The 25,013-nt window shown below is 43.1% G+C and overlaps 1 protein-coding gene across 1 annotated transcript in view; it reads left to right on the top strand.

The window, feature by feature from the left end:
• LOC137378596 (diacylglycerol O-acyltransferase 1-like) overlaps positions 1-25,013 on the top strand; it is a 224,690-nt gene that overhangs the window by 36,690 nt on the left and 162,987 nt on the right. The window contains exons 4-5 of the mRNA XM_068048897.1: positions 9,345-9,430; positions 12,421-12,423. Coding sequence (XP_067904998.1) covers positions 9,345-9,430; positions 12,421-12,423 — 89 coding nt within the window. The remainder of the gene's footprint in view (positions 1-9,344; positions 9,431-12,420; positions 12,424-25,013) is intronic.

The following is a 25,013-nucleotide window of genomic DNA, read 5'->3' as shown; positions in this document are numbered from 1 at the left end:
ATGGATACGCGCCTGGAGGTGGTCAGTGGTTTGTGAAGCAGCGCCTGGAGTGGCTATAAAGGCCAATTCTAGAGTGACAGGCTCTTCCACAGGTGCTGCAGAGAAATTTGTTTGTCGGGGCTGTTGCACAGTTGGCTCTCCCCTTGCGCCTCTGTCTTTTTTCCTGCCAACTACTAAGTCTCTTCGACTCGCCACATTTTAGCCCCGTCTTTATGGCTGCCCGCCAGCTCTGGCGAATGCTGGCAACTGACTCCCACGACTTGTGATCAATGTCACAGGATTTCATGTCGCGTTTGCAGACGTCTTTATAGCGGAGACATGGACGGCCGGTGGGTCTGATACCAGTGGCGAGCTCGCTGTACAATGTGTCTTTGGGGATCCTGCCATCTTCCATGCGGCTCACATGGCCAAGCCATCTCAAGCGCCGCTGACTCTGTAGTGTGTACAAGCTGGGGATGTTGGCCGCCTCGAGGACTTCTGTGTTGGAGATACGGTCCTGCCACCTGATGCCAAGTATTCTCCAGAGGCAGCGAAGATGGAATGAATTGAGACGTCGCTCTTGGCTCACATACGTTGTCCAGGCCTCGCTGCCATAGAGCAAGGTACTGAGGACACAGGCCTGATACACTCGGACTTTTGTGTTCCATGTCAGTGCGCCATTTTCCCACACTCTCTTGGCCAGTCTGGACATAGCAGTGGAAGCCTTTCCCATGCGCTTGTTGATTTCTGCATCTAGAGACAGGTTACTGGTGATAGTTGAGCCTAGGTAGGTGAACTCTTGAACCACTTCCAGAGCGCGGTCGCCAATATTGATGGATGGAGCATTTCTGACGTCCTGCCCATGATGTTTGTTTTCTTGAGGCTGACGGTTAGGCCAAATTCATTGCAAGCAGCCGCAAACCTGTCGATGAGATTCTGCAGGCACTCTTCAGTGTGAGATGTTAAAGCAGCATCGTCAGCAAAGAGGAGTTCCCTGATGAGGACTTTCCGTACTTTGGACTTCGCTCTTAGACGGGCAAGGTTGAACAACCTGCCCCCTGATCTTGTGTGGAGGAAAATTCCTTCTTCAGAGGACTTGAACGCATGTGAAAGCAGCAGGGAGAAGAAAATCCCAAAAAGTGTGGGTGCGAGAACACAACCCTGTTTCACGTCACTCAGGATAGGACAATAAGAGCCCATGATGTTGGAGGTGATATGTTACCACGGATAGAGGATTGACTAACTAACAGGAAACAGAGAATCAAAACAAATGGGTCATTTTCAGGTTGGCAAACGGTGGAGTGCCCCCGGATAATGACTTGGATGAAGGGACCAAGTGTATTGTAGCCAAATTTGTGGATGATACAAAGATAGGTAGGTGGTGGCATAGTGGTAATGTCACTAAACTAGTAATCCAGAGCCCAGGCTAATGCTCTGGGGACATGGGTTCGAATCCCACCACAGCAGATTTGAATTCAAAGGCTAGTCTAATGGTGACCGTGAAACTATTGATTGTTGTAAAAGCCCATCTGGTTCACTCATGTCCTTTAGGGAAAGGAAATCTGCCGTCCTTACCTGGTCTGGCCTACATGTGACTCCAGACCCACAGCAATGTGGTTGACTCTTAAAAATGCCCTCTGAAATGGCCTAGCAAGCTACCCGTTCAAGGGCAATTAGGGATGCGCAATAAATGCTAGTTTAGCCAGCCACAAAACGATTAAAAAAAGGTAGGAAAGCAAGTTGTGAGGAGGGCACAAAGAGCCTTTAAAGGGATATAGATTGGTTAAGTGAGTGGGCAAACATTTGGTAGATGGAGTATAATGTAGGAAAATGTGAGGCTGTCCACTTTGGTGGCAAGAATAGAAAAGCAGAATATTATTTAAATGGGGAGAGAGACTGCAGAATGCTGCGGTCAGAGGGATCTCGGTATCCTTGTCCATGAATCACAAAATGTTAACATGCAGGTACAGCAAGTAATTAGGACGGCAAGTGGAATGTTGGCCTTTATTGCAAGGGGGATGGAGTATAAAAGTAAGGAAGTCTAGCTACAGCTGTATAGAGCATTGGTGATACCGCACCTAGAGTACTGTATATAGTTTTGGTCTCCTTTACTTAAAGAGGGACATACTTGGATTGGAAGCAGTTCAGAGAAGGTTCACTAGGTTGATCCCTGGGATGAAGGGATTGTCTGCTGAGGAAAGGTTGAGTAGGTTGGGCCTGTACTCATTGGAATTTACAAGAATGAAATGTGATCTTATTGAAACAGAAAAGATTCTGTGGGGGCTTGACAGGATAAGACCTTGTGGGAGAATCTGGAACTAGGGGGTAGAGGCCTGCTACCCGACCCGAACCCGAGGTGACCCGACAACATGTGTCGGGTGGGGCCCATCTTCAGGCTCCAGCTTTCGGGCTCAGGTCGGGCCGAGTCCAAGTCGAGTCGGGTCGGGACGGGCCAGACACACGCGGTAAGTGCTCTGCTGGTAAGTATTAAAAATAAAAAAACTTAGCTGAGCTGAAAGTCCGGACGAAACTGAGTCTGCGCTGTGAGCGAGTGACGTCACTATGACGTCATCACGCATGCGCAGCAGCTTCGTGGAGGTTCCAAGTCAGGAGGTAAGTAAACGGATGGTCGGGGCGGGCTCGGGTCGGGTCGAGCTTGGGGCAAAAGTGGAGGGACTCGGGCTGGGTCGGGCTTGGGTCCACAGTGGTTCAGTCGGGTTCGGGGCGGGTTCGTTTTCCAGACCTAAAGTAGGCCTCTACTAGGGGGCACAGTTTAAAAATAAGAGGTTTCCCATTTAAGACTGAGATGAGGTGGAATTTCTTCTCTCAGAAGGTCGTTTATCTTTGGAATTCTCTTCTCCAAAGAGCAGAGGAGGCTGGGTCATTAAATATATTCAAGGCTGAGTTAGATTTTTGATAGACAAAAGAGAGTCAAGGATTATGGGGAGCAGGCAGAAAAGTGGGATTGAGGCCATAATCAGATCAACCATGACCTTATTGAATGGCGGAGCAGGCTCGAGGGGCTGAATGGCCTACTCCTGCTGCTGTTTCTTATGACCTTATAATTAAGTGCCCATTTATGGGCTGATTGGGGCCGTCACTGGGATCTTCCTGGCGCTGGATAGGGCCCCACTGAGGGCCAAGCCTGGCAGGGGCGTTGAGGCGGCTTGCCAGTGTCTGGCCTGGGGTCCTGCTAGGCATCCTACTCTAAGCCCCCACCAGAGTCGTGGCCTTCAGGTCACAGGGGTGGTCTTGCAGCTGTGGCCACCATTTTTATTAAACTGTAACCTCTTAAGAGGGCACCTCAAGACGGAGGCACCCTTGCGTTGCCCCTCCGACAGTGGCTGCACCCACCTCTGTTGGCGGGGCTGCTGTCATTCCAAGACTGCAGGCCTCAGAATGAGCCTACAGCCTCAGGGACCAGCCCGCGTCCTCAATTGGGTGGCAGAACCGGAGGTGGCCTCTTAATTGGCCGCCTCCGGGAAGATATCCCTGATGGGCAGAGCGGGGTCGGGACATGGAAATGGTCCCAACTCATGCTCATAGCCTAAGGGCATTCAGTCCACAGTGTCAGATTCCCTGTCACTGTGCCAGGATTACCTGGGCACAGTTCAAAGAGGAAAATTGGGCGGCGAGAATTGAACACCAGTAATGGTCTGAAAATTGGATAGGCTGTCTTGCAGACATTCAGTCCTCCTCACAAAACATTCTCCCACATGCTTCACCCAGATGTTCCAATACACCCAGCCACAGTAACAGGAAAATATATTCATTTATACAACAAAAATTGTGGATCTCCTGACCTCTCTCAGTTTGTCTTTCTTCCTACAGCCTTCCTAATTTTAAAATCCAAACTTGGTGTCACCAAACTACCACTTGCAGATTTAGTACATCTTCTTTATCATTTTTAATCTTTGAGATATTCTACAATTTGGTTTCTCAATGAAAAATTAAATCAGTCCTGAAATTTTGCAAGTGTTCTCCAGATTACCTGCCATAACTTTAGTGGGAGCGTTGCAGAACCCCCAGAGAAAAGGCATTAAACGGCTGAAAATGACCATTCAGGCTGTTTCACCTGGAGGTCTGCCAGTCTGCTGCTGACATTTTGGCAGGAGATCATTCGAGCTGCTACAGAATTTCCAGTTCTTTATATCTTACAGAAAGAAGAAAAGAATGTATTTTCAGTATTTTTCCTTGTTCATTCCTTTTTCCACATACAGTAAGAGTATTCTGTTCTTTGGACAGGGGAAATTATAGGACACTGTCTCTGAAATCCTGGGGTGTACTGCAGTGTAAAAACAGCATGATGGGGGGAATTTTATGCTCACCCCTGCAACGGGTTTAGAGGTATGGAGAGCATATAATCAGGCGGGATGGTGGCAGGGTTTGGGGCCCCACCACCTTCCTGCCTCCCCCCGAATATGTCCGGGGCGAGAAGGCCTGTGAACAGCCTTCCTACAGTGCCGCCAACTGAGGCCCTTAAGTCGGCAATTAATGTCCAATTAAGGGCCTCATCCCGCCGCTACTGGAATTAGCTCAGCAGTGGGCGGGTCTGTCTCCGCATGGGGAGCATGCCAAACAAATCCGTGCGGGTTGCTTGCCGGTTCCAGGGTGGGTCCCTTGTTAAAAGGTGGGGGGGGGGTGTCCCTTGTTAAAAGGCACCTCGAGCCCTTGCTGCTGACCCCCCTACACCCGCTCCCCTGTGACCCCCACCCTGCAAAATCCCTGCTGTGACTTACCTGTGGCCTGGTTCCAGGTGAGTCCAGTACCAGTAGCAGCCACCGCCTCTATGGTGGTGCTCCTCAGTTAAAGAGCTGCCAGCCTCTGATTGGTCAGCAGGTGGGACTTCCGTCGCCGGGATCTTAGATCCAAGGGAAGCCCTGTCGCTGTCCATTTAAGTGCCTAATTGACACTTGATTTACTGGGCCTTCCCCAGAGGAGGCGATGCAAGGCTCCTGCCGGCACCTTTGACAGTGGTCAAGATCCTTGTTGCCAAAACAAAATCCTGGCCGATCTGTGTGGGACATTGTTACTACAAGGGCCCACCTCTTTCCCTGTCAATCAAAAATTCAACTGGAAGTGGGAATTCCACAGCTGATACAGTGGGGTGGGCGTAATTACTTCTTTTAGAGCGCTGAGGATACCTCTTAATATTGTTGCTACTTTCAGGTCTTCTCTCAATTATCCGCAGGGTTCAATGTAATTGGTCCTGTCATAAGTAGATTCTACTTCCCTTACATTTAAGAATTTATGGGGGGAATTTTCAACATAACCAGCAGACAGTAGTGGATCGGCCACCCATGTTACACCCCATCTATTGACAGCAACGGAAACAAAATCAGGTGGGGTGTAAAATGAGCATCTGACCCATTCCCCAGCTGTTTTTCACCCAGTGGTAGAAGTGAAAATTCACTATTATCTTACTGCCCCATACCTAGTAATCTGATAGTATGACCCTAGGTCGGAACAAATAAATCCCATTGTTATAAGGACAGGATACTGTAATTGCAAGTGTGCCTCCATAAGCTCTTCTGTCTTCTGATTGATACTTCAGTGAGATGAGGCTGAATGTAAACCATCCAGTCGGTTTATTTTACAATTATTATAGGCATTAATAGAGCAACAGTTACAGTAACCCTTGCCTCACTTCACTTTAATTTAGCAAACCTCTTTGTAGTATTGAAAATAACAAAATAAACTGGCGTGAAGTTTCCGTTTGGTTGGGCTAGTTTTTCAGTGCAATTTGCTTAAAATTGGCAAAACCAGTGCAAATGTTTGTGGAATTTTAAGTGCAAATTACCTTCAGTGCAACTCGAGTTTCTGCAGTCATTTGGGCTAGTTTAAAACAGAGCACTTGAAATTGGCCCTGTCATAAATTGGCCATACCCCAAAAACAAATTAATCACTATTGCAAGTTTCTGCCAATTGTGCTCATTTGTGGGCCTTTGAGGAAGCTTTAAAAAAAATTAAGCTTTTTTTTAGGTGCAAGGCTACTAACAGGCATCCTTTAAAAGATTTTGAGTGATTTTGTTTTTAATTTACTAAGAAATTGACTACTGTATATCAATGTAACTAGCAAATGATTCTGTATAGTTATTTAAAGTCATTTTCAATTTAAAATCTGGTTACTCACAGGTGTTGGACTGGACACTGACTAAAATGCTTATTTTTTTTGTGGTAAACCCATTTTCAGCTACTGGTCAAACTGCACCAAGTTACCACTCTTAAATATATCACGGAATATTTTTTCAGAAAACCTTTTTAAAAAAAAATAAATAAATAAATTACATTTTCAAATGCTGACTGATTGCGCTGATTCATGACAGATTTTACATTCGGCAATTTGCAAAGCAGAAACTCTACCCTATTATCTAGATCCTTGTTTGTGGGCTAATATTGATTTTTCATAATGTGCCTTTTCTCTGAACTGACTGACTGATCTTTCAGCTGATGTGGAACACATGCTTCTGTCTTTTTTTCTAGCTGAAAAGGAAGCAAGTAGCTTCAGTTGACATCTGAACCATTTTCTGTCCAGTGTTTGGCCAGTTGAGCTGTCAATTAAACCAACTATTATCTCAGAGGATGGGTTCCCTAGAAGCTGTCTCCTATTATTTGCTAAATGAATAGTACCTTCCATTCTCTAATGTGCAAATGTTTGCTGGGATGTTATTTTAACAAGCTTCCTTTGCCTTAGGCAACTGGATAGGCCCTTCTTCTGAATCTTTTGATACGTTCATGGGATGTGGGCATTGCTAGCAATATCAGCATTTATTTCTCATCTCTGATCGCCCTTGTGTAGATGATGGTGAGCTGCCTTTTTGAACCACTGCAGTCCATGTGGTGAAGATACTCCCAAAGTGCTGTTGGAGAGGAATTTCCAGGATTTTGGCCCAGCGACAATGAAGGAACGGCGATCTATTTCCAAGTCAGGAACCTGCAGGTGGTGGTGTTCCCTTGCACTTACTGCCCTTCTCCTTCTAGGTGGTAGAGGTCACAGGTTTGGAAGGTGATGTTAAAAGAGCCTTGGCAAATTAGTACATGCTACAGCCACAGTACACAGGGAGTGAATGGTTAAGGTGGAGTGCCAGTCAGGTGGTCTGTTTTGTGCTGGATGATGTTGAGATTCTTAAGTGTTGCCGGTGCTGCACTCATCCAGGCAAGTGGAAATTATTGCATCACACTCCTGATTTGTGCCTTGTAGATGGTGATCAGGAAGTGAGTCGCTTGCTACAGAATACTAAGCCTCTGACGTGCTTTTGTAGCCACAGTATTTACATGGCTGGTCCAGTTAAGTTTCTGGTCAGTGGTGACCCCAGGATGTTGATGGGGGATTTGCAATGGTGATGCCATTGAATGTCAAAGGGAAGTGGTTAGACTCTCTTGTTGGTGATAGTCATTGCTTTGCACTTGTGTGGCACAAACGTTACTTGCTGCTTTACTGCCCAAGCCTGAATGTTGTCCAGCTTTTGTTGCATGCAGACATGGACTTCTTCATTAACTGAGGAGTTGCTAATGGTACTGAACACTGTGCATGATCAGCGAACATCCCCACTTCTGACCTTATGATGGAGGGAGGGTCATTGATGAAGTAGCTGAAAATGGTTGGGCCTAGGACACTGCCCTAAGGAGATCCTGCAGTGATATCTTGGGCTTAGATGATTGGACTCCAACAATCACAAAACCATCTTCCTTTGTGCTAGGTATGACTCCAGCAAGTAGAGAGCTTTTCCCCTGATTCCATTAACTTCAGTTTTACTCGGGATCCTTGATGCCACACTCTGTCAAATGCTGCCTTGATATCAAGGGCAGATACTGTCATCTCACCTCTTGATTTCAGCCCATTGTCCATGTTTGTACCAAGGCAGAATCCAAACTGAGCATCGGTGAGCAGGTTATTGGTGAATAAGTGCCACTTAAGAGCAGTATCAATGCCACCTTCCATCATTTTGCTGGTGATTGAGAGTAGACTGATGGGGCAGTAATTGGCCAGGTTGGATTTGTCCTGCTTTTTGTGGGCAGGTTATACTTGGGCAATTTTCCACTTTGTCGGGTGGGTGCCACTGTTGTTTTGAATTCGCATTCCCAGGATGTGACTGCACTGTAAATCTAACCTCTTAAGAGCAAATTTAACTGAAAAGTAAAAGTAACATTTTAATAAAGATCATACCAAATCACTTCATGACAAACTAGTCAGAAATCCAGAAACTTGGCAATCACCTATTACAGATTCCGTGTGACAGTTTTCATCAAGTTGACATTTTGTTACACATGCTAGCTTCATTGTGCCAGGCAGCAGGAAGGCTAAAGACAAGCTCTCAACCTCCATTGCATATTGTATAACAGCTAGCATAGATACATACCCGAAAATGTGTTACATTTGAGAATCTTTTGTACCCTTTATTTCAGCTCTTGTATCTTAGATCACTTCCTTGGGCAAACCCCAACTCCCATATTTTCCAGAGTATATATCTTAGCTTTGCAATCTAATTGGCTTTTGGTAATGTGCCCAAGATAATGAAACTGAAAACCCTGCCTGTTAGTTATTTTTAACTACTGGACTTATCCTATCAGAGTACCACACGTTTGGGCATTCTGAATGAAGAACATCTTCACATTTAGTCTTAAAACCACAAAGTGAATTTATTTAACATAAGATGAACAAGGTATATTTTGCAGGGGAAATCCTTCCACCTAACTGCTCGAGTGGAAAAACAACTCTCTTGGATTTCAAACAGACAGTTCTCTGCATTCAGGGATTTGCAAATTAGCTCCTTCCTTCTCAGATGTTCAAACTGATTTTTTGATTCAAATAGAATCATGTCTTATAAATCCCAGGAAAATGTTACTGGGACTCCTGAATTTTGAATGCTTAGCGACTCAAATTTGAAAGGTAACTGTCAGCCATATGCAAACTGAACCAATCACACTGTATTGTTTAATTTTAAAACATTTTTCTCTCCAGGCTGTAAGTGATGAAATTAGTAAAATGGCTTCAATACAAGCTTGTTACAAGAATTTGAATTGCAGTCATTTTTTCCTTCCAAAACTGTTAGTGTTCTGTGACTAGATTTAAAGGAACAAGCATCAACCCAAAAATTGAGGGCAAATCCCTCCTTTTGTTAAACAGATCACCTTCCTTCTTTGTCACAGTTGGTGTACAACCAAGGGAAACTAAAAAGAGCTGAAAATAACTTGACAAAGTCGAGTGCATACTATCACTAAAAAACAGTTATAATAGTTATAGGATGAGGTTTTTCTATATCTCCATGTTACATCTATGATAGTGTTATATCCCAACTTTCTCATTATGTATATTGTTTATAGGTTCAGATGTAATATTACTGACGACTAAAGTATCTACACAGGTATGGACTCCTTGTGGATCCTGTTCATATTATTGCGTTTTCCTTGAGTGACCCCAACACGTGGCCAGGTTCATATTTGATTATTGGTGAGTGACAGCACCTAAATTAAAATGAAAGAATGCTGATACTGAATGAGATTTTATTTTACATGTCAAATTTACATGTCATCGGTTTTTGTATTTTATCCTGTTAAATAGATCCTAATTTTGTTTTGAAAATTAGTGACAATCAGTGATATATTTCTAAAAATAAATTGTGCAGTTTTAAAATTTATTTCAGCCAAAAGAACAGTGAAATTAAAATCTCAGGCAATCATTCAATTAATCTGTAATACCTGTAATATCCTCTCTGGGAATGGACAGTTACAAACATGAATCACCCAATAACTGGGATAACAGGAAGATTGTCTGGGAAAAAATGCACAAACATACAGAACCTTTTTTTTATTCGTTCATGGGATGTGAGCATCATTGCAAAGCCAGCATTTATTGCCCATCCCTAATTGTCCTTGAGAAGGTGGTGATGAGCCTCATACCAACTGGTATACTGCCATCCTGTTTCTTCATTATGCTCTACTATTATTGATACCACCATGATTATTCCTCTCGTCTAAAGCTCTTTTCACTCATGACCCTAACATCTTATTCGTACATTATGCTGTTGAGGTTGTGAGGTTTGTGGCTGCGCTGCACTGTTGGAGCCCTTGAGGAATGAAGTGACACTCATTTCAATGAAGCCTATGTCTTGTAGAATCTGCTTATGATGTTAAGTCACTTACACATCCAATGTCTTTTGAGCCTAAACCAGTATCTGCATGAGCACTCATGCTTTGACGTTGGTCAACCTAGTGAGGCCATAAAACACTTCTACCACTGAATAGCTGGCCCATCTTTTTTCTGGACAATGATTCCCTGGGTATCAAAGAGGCTTTGTTTTCTTGCCCTTGCCTCCACTAACATTATCCCTACCACTGCTTATGAGAGCCTTGGAGACTTGGTCATTGCGGACCAGTTAAAAGCCTTTTAATTGCTGCAGCTGACTGCAATTGCCCTCCATTCCAGCAGTGGAGATCTGATTAAGAGCAGGATTCTCACACAAACTCCGTTTGGAGTACTGTGTTCAGTTCTGGGCATAACACCTTAGGAAATATATTTTGACCTTGGAAGAAAATCAGTGCATATTTACCAGAATGGTACTGGGGGCTTAAAGAATTAAATTATGAGGACAGGTTGCGTAAACCTGGTTTATATTTATAAGAAACAGGAGCAGGAGTAAACCATATGAAACCTCAAGCCACCGTTCAGTAAGTTCATGGCTGATCTGATCTTGGCCTCAACTCCACTTTCCTGCCTGTTCCCCATAACCCTTAACCGCTATTGATATTTTCAAGATTGAAATCAACAGATTTTTGTTAGATAAGGGTATCAAAAGATATGGAGAATAGGCAGTAAATGGAGTTCAAGTACAGAGAGGCATTATCTAATAGAATGGTGGAACAGATTTGAATGAGCTACTGCTGTTCCTGTGTTCTGCTGTTTTGTACTCTATAAACTTCAGAAAGTTTATAAATTGGAGTGGAGTGAATTTCTGCAGGAGGTCTCCTGATCCCCGCTGTAACTTCAGCAAGAGCTGCAATGACCCTAGAAAAGCGGTGTACGCCCCATTTATGCCACTTCTCCAGGTTTCTCCAAGTCTTCCACTGAATCTACAGTAGATGAGCAGGAGAACACCCAGAGAAATTGACCCGAGTGTCTTTCCACATCCTAGTACATTTTCCAAACAAAAACGTGTTGAATTTTGAAGGAAACAAAAAGCTTCTAATTATCTTACTTGTTAAAAAATATAAACATTCCAGTTAATCACAAAGAGAGCTAAACTCATAGGGAAAGGCAGAAATAATAACCTTCCTCATCCTAACTTGTGTTATTTGAAGTTGAATTTTGAAAGGAGAGCAAGGGGCTGGGAGGAAGCATGAGGCAATGGAAAGGGAGCTGCTGAGGGCCACATTTTCTCCATTGTCGACACCCCAAATGCAACCTAATGGTGAGGAATTAAAGAATAGCAGAGACACTTATGAAGTATTTCACGTCAGTTCTTCCAGAGCAGTATGTAGAAAGGAATAATAAAATGATTAAAAAGGCTAATCGGAATTAAGGTTGATAAATCACCAAGCCTGGATTGTGTACAGTTTATAATATTGTGAGGCATGAACAGAGGTACTAAGTTTAATTTTTGAAAATTCTTTGGAAACACTGATTGCACCAAAAGATTAGAGGTTGGTTTTGCATCCCTGTTCAAAAAAGAAGAAAAGGACAAACCAGCTAACTATAAGCTGCTTAGTCCAGATCGCTGGTAGAAAAACTGCTAGAGACTGTAATAAAGAATAACATTAGTGGGCATTTAGAAATCAGCTAATCAGGGACAATCAACATGGCCATGTTTGACTAATTTCTTAGGCAAAATAAGGCCCTATTTATGAGCCACTTGCTCACCATGCAAGCTTGATGCTGAAATAGGGCATCCTGCGTTACAATGGCTACCCTGATCAGATAATTTCTCGCTGTTGTTATGACCAGGTGAGAAAGGTGTCTAGGGGTTTTTCTCAGCCTTCACCTGGTTTTATTGTAACAGGGTTTAATTTTAAACACACCATGTTTTGATCTCCCCCTTGGTGAATCCTTGTTCACCACTTTCCAATTATAAGGCAAAGAAATGAGCATAAACAGGCTTTCTTAGGTTTAAAGAAGAAAAGTGAAGTTTATTAAAACTTAAACTTCAACTCTAATTCAGTTAACGCCTATGGATACACGCCGCGCCCCACATATGCATGCATATGCGATAGGCACATGCAAATAGAGACAGAAAAAAGCAGAAGAAAAAATAGTGGAAAGATTTAAGGCAATTTCTGAAGAGGGGTTTTTTACTGTGCTTCGAGCTCACTGTAGTCCTTTTGTAGGTAGTTCTTTTTTGTAGGTTATTCTTGCTTTTCGTTGGCGCCCAGTATTCTTCTTAAACCTTGTTCAATTTAGGAGACTTTTCTCTCTTGGGGTTCCTGTGTCTTCAATAGATTCCAAAGCTGGTGAGAAAGGGATGAGCAGACAGGAGAGAGGTCTTTTCCAGTCCAGGAGCAAACAGCATCTGAGTTCAAATTCTCTGTGTCAAGTTCAAATTCAAAAAACTCCAACAGCCAGTTAGTCATGTGACTAAACTGGTCTGACCACGTCTGTTTATGTATTCGGCCATCTTAGCAATTAACCTGGAATGCTCGCCTCTCCACCTTCAACATCTGGTAATCAAAGGTCCATTGTGGATTAAATTGGAGCAGGGAGTGGCCCCTTTGCCCTTTCCAAACACTGCCTGTTACTATGCAAATGTCTTTCCAGTCAAGGGCTTGGCAACCCCTTGTAATAGGCCTTCTTTTCTTCCCAGAGACAATTTTAAAATTTAATGTCCATGTGGGGAAATATCTGTGCTCCATTCTTAGTAGGCGGGGGCCTGCATGACACTGTATATCGCGCAAACTTATGAGCTGGTCTAAGGCTGTCATTTTCGGCCCTGGAAAATGCCCCGTCTACCTCAAATTACCCTGGAAGGGTAATGTATCCCAAAAATTTGAGCAACGGGTGAAGCTAGCTGTTTCACACTGCTACTGTGCAGTAGGAACACATGTGGTGTTCGCCACTAACAGAATGCTGCCGTTGAACCAAAAAGACGTCCTGCCTATCACAAAAATGAGTAATGTGATATATGAATTTCAGTGCCAGTGTAATGCTAATACATCCCAAAGATCATATCAAACAACATGCCCCTTCCGCTGTTCACAGCGGGCAAGGTACAGGCCATACCCAACCTGCCCGTGCTTGCAAAACTCAAAACACAGTGTCCCAACATTAGATGTAATTCTGCAATTGGGCAATATTTGCTAAATAATCCTCAGTGTGCTAAGAATTGCACTGACAACCAATTTAAGATTGTCAGTAGGGCTCGCAGTGTGGCACATTTGCTCGTACTGGAGGCTACATATATTAATGCATAGCGCCTTGTTCTTTTCAGATGGAAAGAACATGTACAAACATTGCGCCTGTTCCAGCTAAACAAAATAAGTGACAGCCATTCACTGGTTCATTCCTCAGGGCAATGCCTTGACTAATCAGATTAAAGTTGCCTGCTTGAAATTTCACACAAGCTTGGCAGTTAACTGTCAGTCACTGTAAACAGGTGGATTCCCCATAGCAATGCTTGTATCAATCAGAGTTCACTTGCCAACCAATCAGCACTTTCTTCTCATACAATATAAAGTTGTTGTTGTGCCTAACATTGGTATTCTTGTGGATTGTCCCTATGAGTGCAAGACGAAAAGCTTCGACAACATGTCTCTATTTTCAGCAATACTCAAGTTCTGTACTACCAAATGACCAATTGTATGAAGGACATTACTACCCAGTAACTGAATTCCATTTATTACAAATTCTACTTCAACTCCACCCCCCACCCCCCCACCCCCCCCCCCCGGCCCCCAAAACAATTCTTTCTTCCCCTCTGTATCTATTTGTGTGTGTGTTTCTCTCGTATGCATGTGAGCATGGTTGCATCATGTATTTTAGTAATTTTAACCGAGTTAGAGTGATAAGGCTAATAAATGTACATCTTTCTTGTTTAAACCTAAGAAAACCAGTCTGATTGGTTCATTTGCCATTACAATTAGAGTGCAGTGAGCAAGGGCTCACTGAGGGGGTAAGCTAAAATCATTTTTTTTAAGGTACAAACCAGGAATGGGGCAAGAGGGGAGCCTGAGATCCCTTCCTCACCCGGTCTTAACAGAAATTTGGGGGCTATCGTCTGAGATTGGATCCACAGATGAATGAGAAATTTGAAGGGGGACATCAAATTGATCCCAATCAAAAAGAAAAGACTTCTATACAGCTTTTCATGTGATTTGTGTGCTAGAATACCAACATGTACACAACTGAAGCCAGTACCTCCCCAAGCCAGGGTGAAGTAACTTGGGAGAAGTTAAAGGCACTAACTATGGAAGACTTGAGGAATATGGAAGACTTGAGGAATAAGTATGGGATCACTTTCCACCCCAAAGCTAGAAAATCGGAACTCCTAAGACTAGTGTCCAACCATTTGTCCCTCGAACCGGAGGAATCAGAGACAGGGTTACAATTAGAGTCAGACTGATTAATGTTAGCTAAGATACAGTTGGAACAAAGGAAACTTGAATTGGAAGACAGAGAGAGAGAAATAACTTTCCGGAAGGAACAGGAGGAAAGGGAGCTCAGGCAGCTTGAGTTGGCTAAGGGGCGACAGAGTAACCCCAGTGAAAACATGACTAATATGGAGAATACAAGTATTTTGAGGCTGAGCTTTGAAAATTTTCCCAAATGATTCCAAAATTCAATGAGGGAGACGTGGAAGCATTTTTTGTATTTTTTGAGAAACTTGCAAGGCAGTTAACTTGCTTTGCAGCAGGAGGGTCCAGCTCTTTAACAGGAAAAGCCCATGAGGTTTATTCCCTGTTGCCAGACGAAAGTTCGTCAAATTATGAACTGACCAAAAATGCTATCCTCGGGGCATGTGAGGTAGTACCAGAAGCATACTGCCAGAAGTTCTGAACCCTCCGGAAACGAGATGATCAAACTTACTTGGAATTTGAGAGAAGTAAGCAGCTGGCTTTTGACCAGTGGTTGAGGGCTCTTAAAGTACAGCCCACATATGAAAACCTCAGGGAGGTAATTCGCCTCAAGGAATTTAAAAACTCCCACTCTCCATAAAGACCCATGTGTAGGAACATAAAGTACATAGAGCGAGGCAAGCTGCAGTTCTAGCTGATGAGTTTGCTCTCATTTACAAGTCGGTTCCCCAGGGGAAAACCTTTCCTAGTCACCCCCACAAACCCGAAAAGGACAATGGGTGAGAAGGTGATAGGAGTCCAAGCAGTCTTGGAAGAGAAAGAAAAGCAGTACACACAGGGGGCCCTTAAGCCAAAGGAGATAGTGCTGAAAGTAGGAGTGATACCCGGAGGCCAGTGTGCTTCCATTGTAATAAGGCAGGTCATATAAGAGCTGACTACTGGAAACTATGGGGAAAATCTTTAGTGTTAATCAAGGCACACCCGCTCAGTGCAGGAGAAGGGACCCTGATGGACAGTACAGCACAGCAGGCTGTAGTTTTAACTGCAGTAGCAGTAAGACCCAGAAAACATACTGTTGCGGGTGCAGGAAAATTTAATAAGATCCCTGAAGGTTATCAGGATTTTGTATCTAAAGGGCGAGTAACCCCATACCCCTCAAGTGGGGCAAGCACATCCATAGTAGTGCTAAGGGATACAGGGGCCACCAGATCTCATTTGCTGGGAAAAGGCAACACCTTTCCCCCAAAGAGTGCAATAAATATCAGAATGATGGTAAATTGTATTAGAGGGCAGTGCACGCCCTAACCTTTACGTCGGGTGCACTTAGAGTGTGACCTAGTTTCGGGTGACCAGAGGGATTGTCCCTTGTTTGCCTGTGGATGGGGTTGACCTGCTCCTAGGTAATGATCTGGTGGGGGCGAAGGTGGTAGCTTCCCCAGTAGTGAAAGAGAGACTGAAGGAAGTCTGAGAGACAGGGCAGTGACAGGAGACGGTCCCTTGCAGTTCACCTGAATGTGAACTGCCATGGCCAAACTAGCTCCCCCAGAGGAGACTGAATTGGCACTGCAGACAGATGACCATGCTGTCTGTTGTCTGAAACTTTCTTTGGAAAGTTAGGGGACTTAGGGAATGGATTAAATGGATCTCCTGTAGTTGAGGTTTAGTGAGCTGACCCAGTATTGAGAAAGTTAGCACAGGCTGCTCAGACTGAAATTGAAGCAGAGGGAGTCCCTGATTGCTACAATTTAAAGAATGAGGTACTGATGAGGAAATTGAGTTCTCCTCACAGATCTGAGGACAGAGTGGAGAGTGGTTCACCAGGTAGTGGTGCTGCAGAGGTACCGTAAAGAAATATTAAGAATGGCACATGAGTTGACAATGGCTGTACATGTTGGTATACAAGAAACCAAAGCCCACATGGGACAGCAGTTTGACTGGTCAAAACTCCACAAAGATGTAGTGGAGTACTGTAGAACTTGCCACATGTGCCAGGTTGTGAGAAAGCCCCTAAAACCTGCACCTTTAATTCCTGTATTGGCGTTTGGGAAACTCTCCAGCAGAGGGCTGGTGAATTGTAAGGGACCCTTGCCGGGAACAAAAGGGGGCAGATAGGCACAGGTCTGGCAGAGAGTTAGAGAGGAGAGGGACAAGAAGGACGAAGAGGACAAGTTAAAGGAGATCCAGAAGGATTCCCAAATGAAAACCCTGACTGTCCGGTCAGCCAACCCTGAGATGTTGGAAAAAGTAGACCCCATATCCTTCTCTGTAAATGCAGACAACAGAAGCACCCTACCAGGGCTGCTAACAGCATTTTCAGAAACCTGCAGGGACAAGAGGGCAGAGAAACCATGAGGATGATGCCTTACTTAGTTGAAGTGCTGCACGGGAGTGCAGTGGAATTTGGACAAATACCTGTAAGCAGGAGTGTACCAGAGGACAAAGGGAAGATTGGCAAAGAATCTTCCCCCAATGTCAGGAGAAAAGGGAACCGACAATACCCTGAAGTAAGCAGCACTTGGATGACTCACCAGAGCACTGAAAGTGAGGTCAGAGTGGATCCACCCACTGCCGACTCCCATGATCAAAGCTCCAACCCAGAGCTAATTAAATCTAACCATCTCCCTGCAAACCCCAACTTCAATTGAGGACATTGTATCAAGGACATTACCACCCAGTAACTGAATTCCATTTATTACAAACGCTACTTAAACCCCTGCCTCCCACAATTCTTTCTTCCCCTCTGTAGCTATTTGTGTGTGTGTTACTCTCGTATGCATGCGAACGTGGTTGCGTCGCGTATTTTAGTAATTTTAACCGAGTTAGTGTGATAAAGCTGATAAATGTACATGTTTCTTGTTTAAACCTAAGAAAACCAGTCTGATTGGTTCATTTGCCATTACAATTAGAGTGCAGTGAGCAAAGGCTCACTGAGGGGGTAAGCTAAAATCACTGTATTTGAAAAGGTAAACCGTGTTACGGCCAAACCAGGAAAGGGGCAAGAGGGGAGCCTGAGACCCCTTCCTCATCCAGTCATAACAATACATAACATATTTGGGCATGGGCATCAAGTGAATAAGATCAAAATTTGCTGATGTTACACATAAGAGGCATAACATATGAGAAAAATGCAGGGGAGTACAGGAGGTTGTGGACAGATTAGGGAAAGAGGGAGATATGTGGCACGTGTAGTTTAACACTAATGAATGCAAATTGGTATATTTTGAAACAAATTGAGACTACCAATATACCATAAATATTAGAACTATCAGTGAAGTGGAGGAACATTGCAATGTAATGATGGAAACCCATAGTTCTTTAAAAGCAGGATTGCAGATGTAAAAAGCTATAAAGGATGAATCGGATTCTGGATTTTATATATAGGGGAAAACAGTCCAAATATATCAAATCCACTGCATTATTTTGCCTATCCACTATGTTATTTTCTTGAATTCTATTAAATTAGTCAAACATGGCCTATCCTTTAAAAAGCCATGTACAGAACAAGAAAGTAACAGAATCAATACAAGACAATGGTTAGATCACAATTGGAATACTAAGTGGAAGTTTGGGATACCCCATATAGGAGAATATTGGAGCCACATAATTCTTCAGGGTAATACCAGGGATGGTGTAGTTAAAAGGAACTTAGGATGTAGTTTTACTGAAAAATAAAGATTGTGCTCTTTGAAACAAAGAAAGTTATAGGGAAATCTATTAGAAGTGTTCAAAATTATGAAAGAATTTGAGACGATAAATATTTCTATTGAAATTGACTTAGTAACAATGGGGCTTTTTTGGATTGCATGCGGAAGCAAATTACCATTGAGTATAGCACCAACAAATGAGTTAACATAACAAGGTAACCCAAAATAGAAATTGCTTAATTGTTTAGTAACAACACTTAAACAGTGAAAGAGAAACATACCATTTAGCCTGCGAGATGAATTTGTGAACATTGCCATTTAGTGAAAGTTAGTGTGAGACAATCATCCAGGTTAGGGAATAAAGTTTTTATTAATATAATTCTCACATCAAATCAGTAATCTGACCAGGTTTTCTCTCTTTCAGTGTCAAATGTATTTGTCCTTGCTGCTCTTCATATAGAAAGATCTCTGTCAGCAGTAAGTGTATCCCTACTACTAAAGTTGAAATTTATTTTATAAAAATGCTGTTTTCTAGGAACCAGAAACAAGAAAGTGAGTTTTAGTCTTTTATTGACCAATAATGAACCACAAATAAAGCACCCTGCAGGCTATTTATTCATAGAGGGTGTCATTGACAAGCCTGCTCTTGTCCTGAAATTTTAAACACAAGGGGGGGCCATTCAGCCCATCATGTCTGTGCATCTTTTTGACAGTGTTCTATAATTTAGTTCCACGCCCCAGCTTTTTCCCCATAATTCTGCAAATTAGCCCTCTTCAAGTACATGTTCAGTTGCCTTTTGAAAGCTCCTGTGGCACCAGCCTTTCAGGTAACGCATCCCGGATCTTAACAACCCTGTGTGAAAACAGTTTTCCTCATTTCCCTCTTAATTCTTTTGCAAATTAATTTAAGTCTGTGACAATTGGTTACACCCACTTGCCAGAGGAAACGGTTTCCCAGTACATGCTCTGTCAAAACCTTCATAATTTTGAATACCTCTACTTTGTCTATTTAATCTTCTCTGTGCTAAAGGATACAATCCCATTTTCCCTAATCTTTCTGCATAACTGAAGTTCCTCATTTTTGGTACGATTCTGGTAACCCTCCTCAGTACCCCCTCCAATGCCTTGACATCCTTCCTAAAATGTGGTGCCCAGAATTGTACACAATGCTCCAGCTGAGGCCTAACCAATGATTTGTAACAGTTTAGCATGACTTTCTAGTTTTGTATTCAGTGCCGCTACTTACAAAGCCAAGTATCCCATACAATTTCCCTGCCATCTTTAAAGATTTGTGAATATGTATCCCAGGTCGCTCTGCTCTTGTAACCCCCTCAAAATAGTATCATTTACATTATATTGCCTCTCCATGTTTTTCCTCCCAAAGTGTATCACTTCACATTAACCTGCATTTCTTTCATCTGCCATGTGTCTTCCCATTTCCAAGTCTGTCTATGCCTTCCTGAAGTCTGCTACTATCTTCCTCACTAATTACTACATTGCCAAGTTTTGTATCACCCGTGAACTTTGAAATTATACTCCCTAGCCCAAGCCCAGGTCATTTATACATAACAAAAAAGCAATGTTCCTAATACAACTCCTGGGAGTCCCTACTGCATACTTCTGTCCAGTCAGAAGAACATCCATTCACTACTACTCTGTCTCCTGCCAAGTTACCACCATCCCTTCAAAACTCTGTGCTTCTATTTTCCGAATAAGCCTGTTAAGTGGTACTTTATCAAATGTCTTTTGAAGTCCACATATATAAAACATCTACTGCACTACCTTCATCAACCCTTTCTGTTACTTAATCAAAGAACTGAATCTTAAGTAGCTACCTTATAATTAATTAAGACACACAAGCAGAAGGGAAGAAGCTGGTGAGTCTACTATTTTGTTTTTTTTTTAAGCGGTAAGGTTTGTTGTATTAAGGTTTAAATTAGGACAGTAAGTGCTGGTGAGGAGAGGCATTAATTTTTTTTAAATTAATAAAATAATTAGTTAATTAAAATGCAGTAAGGATGGCAGGGCAGGTGATGTGTTGCAGCTGCAGTATGTGGGAGCTCTTGGACACCAATGTGATCCACAGCAACCATGTCTGCAGTAAGTGTCTACAGTTCAAGGAGCTTCGGCTCAGAGCAGCTGAGCTGGAGGCTGAGCTACAGACATTGCGATGTATCAGGGAGGGGGAAAGCCGCCTGGACACTTAGTTCCAGAAGGCAGTCACACCCCATAGGATAGCGTCTTCTGATTTGGTCAGTGGTCAGGGATGGGGTAGTGGGGGGGGTGCAGTGGGTGGGGGGGTGCGGTGTGACTGCAAGTGAGGCAGGTAAGGGGATTGAGAAGGCAGAAGTGGAGGAGCCTCAGCCCTTGCAATTGTCCAACAGGTCTGAGGTTCTTTCAGCTTGTATAGATGAGAGCAAGGGCTGCAGGGTGGATGAGCAAGCTGACCATGACACCGTGGTACAGGAAGCCATTCAAACGGGGGAAGTAAATAGGAATGTAGTGGTAGTAGGACATACTATAGTCAAGGGGATAGACACTGTTCTCTGCAGACGAGAGTGAGAGTCCAGAAGGCTGTGTTGCCTGCCCAGTGCCAGGGTTCAGGCCATCTGCTCAGGGTTGGAGAGGAATTTGCAGTGGGAGGGGAGGATCCAGTTGTTGTAATCCACTTGGGTACCAATGACACAGGACTAGGAAAGAGGTTCTGCATTGGGATTATGAGCAGCTAGGGGCTGAATTAAAATGCAGAAGCTCAAAGGTAATAATCTCTGGATTACACATTCTTCTTTAATCTTATTTACCCTACACCAATTTGCTCCTGGCTCAGGTAATAATCTCTGGATTATTACCTGAGCCAGGAGCAAATTGGTGTAGGGTAAATAAGATTAAAGAAGAATGTGTGGCTCAAAAACTGGTGACAAAGACATGGTTGCATGATGACCAAGGCTGGGACCTGAATATTGAAGGGTATTTGACATTTCAAAAAGACAGGAAGCTAGCAAAAGGTGGTAGGGTAGCTTTGTTAATTAAGAATGTCATTAGTACACTAATGAGAGATGACCTTAGCTCGAAAGGGCAAGATGTAGAATCAGTTTGGGTAGAGATAAGAAATAGGAAAGGTAAAAGGTCATTTGTGGGAGTAGATTATAGGCCCCCTAACAATTGTCACACTGTAAGAGAGAGTATACAGGAAGAAATAAATGGGGCTTGTAAGAAAGTTACTGCAATAATCATAGGTGACTTTCATCTACATGTAGATTGAGTAAATCAGATTGGCAAAAGTAGCCTGGAAAATGAGTTCATAGAATGTTTTCAGAACAGTTTCTTAGAGCAGTACATTCTAGAGCCAACCAGGGAGCAGGCTATTCTAGCCTTGGTAATGTGCAGTGAGACAGGATTAATCGCGACAGCGATCATAACATAATTGAATTTCATGTTCAGTTTGAAGGGAAGAAGTGAGGTCTAAGACTAGTGTTTTAAACCTAAATAAAGGTAATTACAAGGGTATGATGGGCAGAGCTAGCTAAAGTGAACTAGGAAACTAGGTTAAAAGGTAGGACGGTAGAGATGCAGTGGCAGATTCTTTGAGAATACTGCATCATCTGTGGTTGTATAAGGAAATGAAGGATAGTATCAAATTGAAAGAAGCACTGTACAAATCTGCAAAGATTATTGGTAGGTCAGAGGATTGAACATATATTTTAAGAACCAGCAAAGAATGACACAAAAAAAGGGAGAAAGTAGAGTATGAGAGAAAACTAGCTAGTAATATAAAAACAAATAGTAAGAGTTTCTACAAGTATTTAAATTGGACAAGAGTAACTAAAGCTAATTTTGGTCCTCTGGAGAGTGAGTGGGGAATTGATAATGGAAAACAAGGAAATGGTAGAGGCATTGAACAGGTATTTTATGTCTGTTTTCACTGTAAAAGACTTAGCAAACCTCCCAAAGATACTTGAAAACTCAAGAGGTGAAGTGGAGAGAGGACTATAAAACAATCTCCATCACCACGGAAAAGTTGCTGGGTAAACTATTCGGCCTAAAGGCTGACAACTCCCCAGGACAGATGGCCTTAATCTTAGGGTCTTAAAAGAAGTGACTGCAGAGATAATAGAAGCTCTGGTTATAATCTTCCAAAATTCCTTAGATTCTGGAAGGGTCCCAGCAGATTGAAAAATAGCAAAAAATAGCACCTTTATTTAAGAAAGGAGGGAGACAGAAAGCAGGAAACTATAGGCCAGTTAGCCTAACACCTGTCATTGTGAAATTGCTAGAATCCATTATTAAGGAGGTTATAGCAGGATATTTAGAAAATCATTATGGGATCAGGCAGAGTCAACATGGTTTTTCGAGGAAATAACAAGCTAGGTGGATAAAGGGGAACCTGTAGGTGTGGTGCACTTGTATTTCTGAAAGGCATTTGATAAGGTGCCACATCAAAGGTTACTGCACAAGATGAGAGCACATTAGCATGGATAAAGGACTGGTTAGGTAACAGGAAGCAGAGAGTAGGGATAAATGGGGTTTTTTTCGGGTTGGCAAGCTGGAGTGCCACAGGGATCAGTGCTGGGGCCTCAACTATTTACAATTTATATCAATAACTTGGACGAAGAGACTGTATAGTAGCTAAATCTGCCAATGACACCAAGATAGGAAGGAAAATAAATTGTCAAGAGGAGGTAAAGAGTCTACAAAGGGATAGTGATAGGTTAAGTGAGTGGGCAAAAATATGGCAGATGTAGAATAATGTGGCAAAATGTGAACTTGGCAGGAAGAATAGAAAAGCTATACTATTTAAATGGAGAGAGATTGCAGAACTCAGTGGTACAGAGGGATCTGGGTGTCCTGAATTACATGAATCATAAAATGTTAGTATGCAGGTACAGTAAGTGATTGGGAAGGCAAATGGAATGTTGGCGTTTATTGCAATGGGAATTGAGTATAAAAGTAGAGACGTTTTACTGCAGCTGTACAGGACCTTGGTGAGACCACATCTGGAGTACTATGTACAGTTTTGGTCTCCTTATTTGAAAAAGGATATAATTGCATTAGAGACAGTTCAGAGAAGGTTCACTCGACTAATTCCGGAGATGAAGGGCTTATCTTATGAAGAAAGGTTGAACCAGTTGGGCCTATACCCATTGGAGTTTCGAAGAATGTGAGGTGATCTTTATTGAAACATACAAGATCCTGAGGGGACTTGAAAGAGTGGATACCAGAAGGATGTTTCCTCTTGTAGGGGAGCCTAGAACTAGGGGACACAGTTTAAGAATAAGAGATCTCCCTTTTAAGACGGAAATGAGGAGAAATGTTTTCTCTCGGAGGGTCGTTAGTCTGTGGAATTCTCATCCCCAGAAAGCATTGGAGCCTGGGTCGTTGAATTTATTCAAGGCTGAGTTAGATACATTTTTGATAGACAAGGGAGTCAAGGGTTATAGGGGACAGACAGGAAAGTGGCCTGCTCCTGCTCCTAAGTTCTATGTACCTGTTTTAGACATGATTTGCCTTTAACAAATCTGTTCTGGTTGTCACTTCTTAACCCATGCTTCTCCAAATGAGAATTAATTTTGTCCTTGACAATGATCTCTAGTAGTTTTACCACTGCTGATATTAGAGTGATTAGCCTGTAGTTACCAGGTTTATCCCTCCCTTTCTTGAACAGGAGATTAACATTTGCGATCCTCCAGTCCTCTGGCACCACTCCCATATCCAAGGAGGATTCAAAGATTGTGGTCGGGGCTTCTGCTAGCTCCACTGTAGCTTCCCTCAGCAACCTAGGATGCATTCTGGACCAGGTGATTTGTTAACTTTTCGTGATGTCAACCTATTTAGTACCTGTGGGAGGAACACAGAGCGGGGAGGAGATAAATAAATAAAGCTGGAGGATCGCGGCCTACACCACTTACCTGCCGGGCAAGGAACGGACCTGTGGGAGGAACACAGAGCAGGGTGTATGTGAATAAAGCCCGAGGATCACAGCCTACGCCACTTACCTGTCAGAAGAGGAGCGGACAGGAGTCCAGGCACGCCCTGAGTTTGAAAAAAAAATCAAACAGTGACGCCACAGGAAAGTCGTGAGTTGATTGGCTGGTGAGTATTGCTGCTAAGGGACTGAGTCTAAACAACTGGGAGTTTAAAAAGGTTAAAAATATGATGTATTAGTAACAAGTGAGTAGCTGGTGAGTCTTATCTTTTATTTTTAAGTAAGGTTTATTAGTATTGGTAAGGTTATTATTACTATTGGTGAGGTTTATTACTATTCATAGGGTTTATTAGTATTAGTAGTAGCAGGGTTTATTTTTAGTACCAAGGCTTATTTTCTCATAGATACAAGAATGGAAGGACTGCTCCAACCTCTGGAGTGCACATCCAGTGCTATGTGGGAATTCCAGGATGCTTGCTGTGTCCTGGATAACCATATGGGCAGGAAGTGTCATCAGTTGTAGCAGCTCAAGCTCCAGGTTTCGGAACTTGAGCAGCAACTGGCGTCACTGCAGTGCATCTGTGAGGTTGAGAGCTTCGTGGATAGCACATATATCGACGTGGTCACCCTGCAGCTTAAGAATATCTAGGGAGAGAAGGAATGGGTGACCATCAAGGAATGAAGAAGAAACTGGCTGGTAGTGCAGGAGACCCCTGTGTGCATCTCACTGTCCAACCAATATTCAGTCCTGAACACTGAGAAAAATGATGGTTCATATGGGGAGTGCAGCCAGAGCCAAGGCCATGGCAGCATAGCTGGCTCAGCTGCATAGGGAGGCACAAAGAAGACTGGAAGAAAATTGTAATAGGAAATTCGATAGTTAGGGGAATAGACAGGCGTTTCTGCGGCCGCAGACATGAATCCAGGATGATGTGTTGCCTCTCTGGTGCATGGGTCAAGGATGT

Source organism: Heterodontus francisci, chromosome 17 (assembly GCF_036365525.1).
Source record: "Heterodontus francisci isolate sHetFra1 chromosome 17, sHetFra1.hap1, whole genome shotgun sequence".
NCBI lineage: Eukaryota > Metazoa > Chordata > Chondrichthyes > Heterodontiformes > Heterodontidae > Heterodontus > Heterodontus francisci.
Note: the sequence above shows the minus strand (reverse complement) of the source record. Positions and strands in the feature narration are given on the sequence as shown.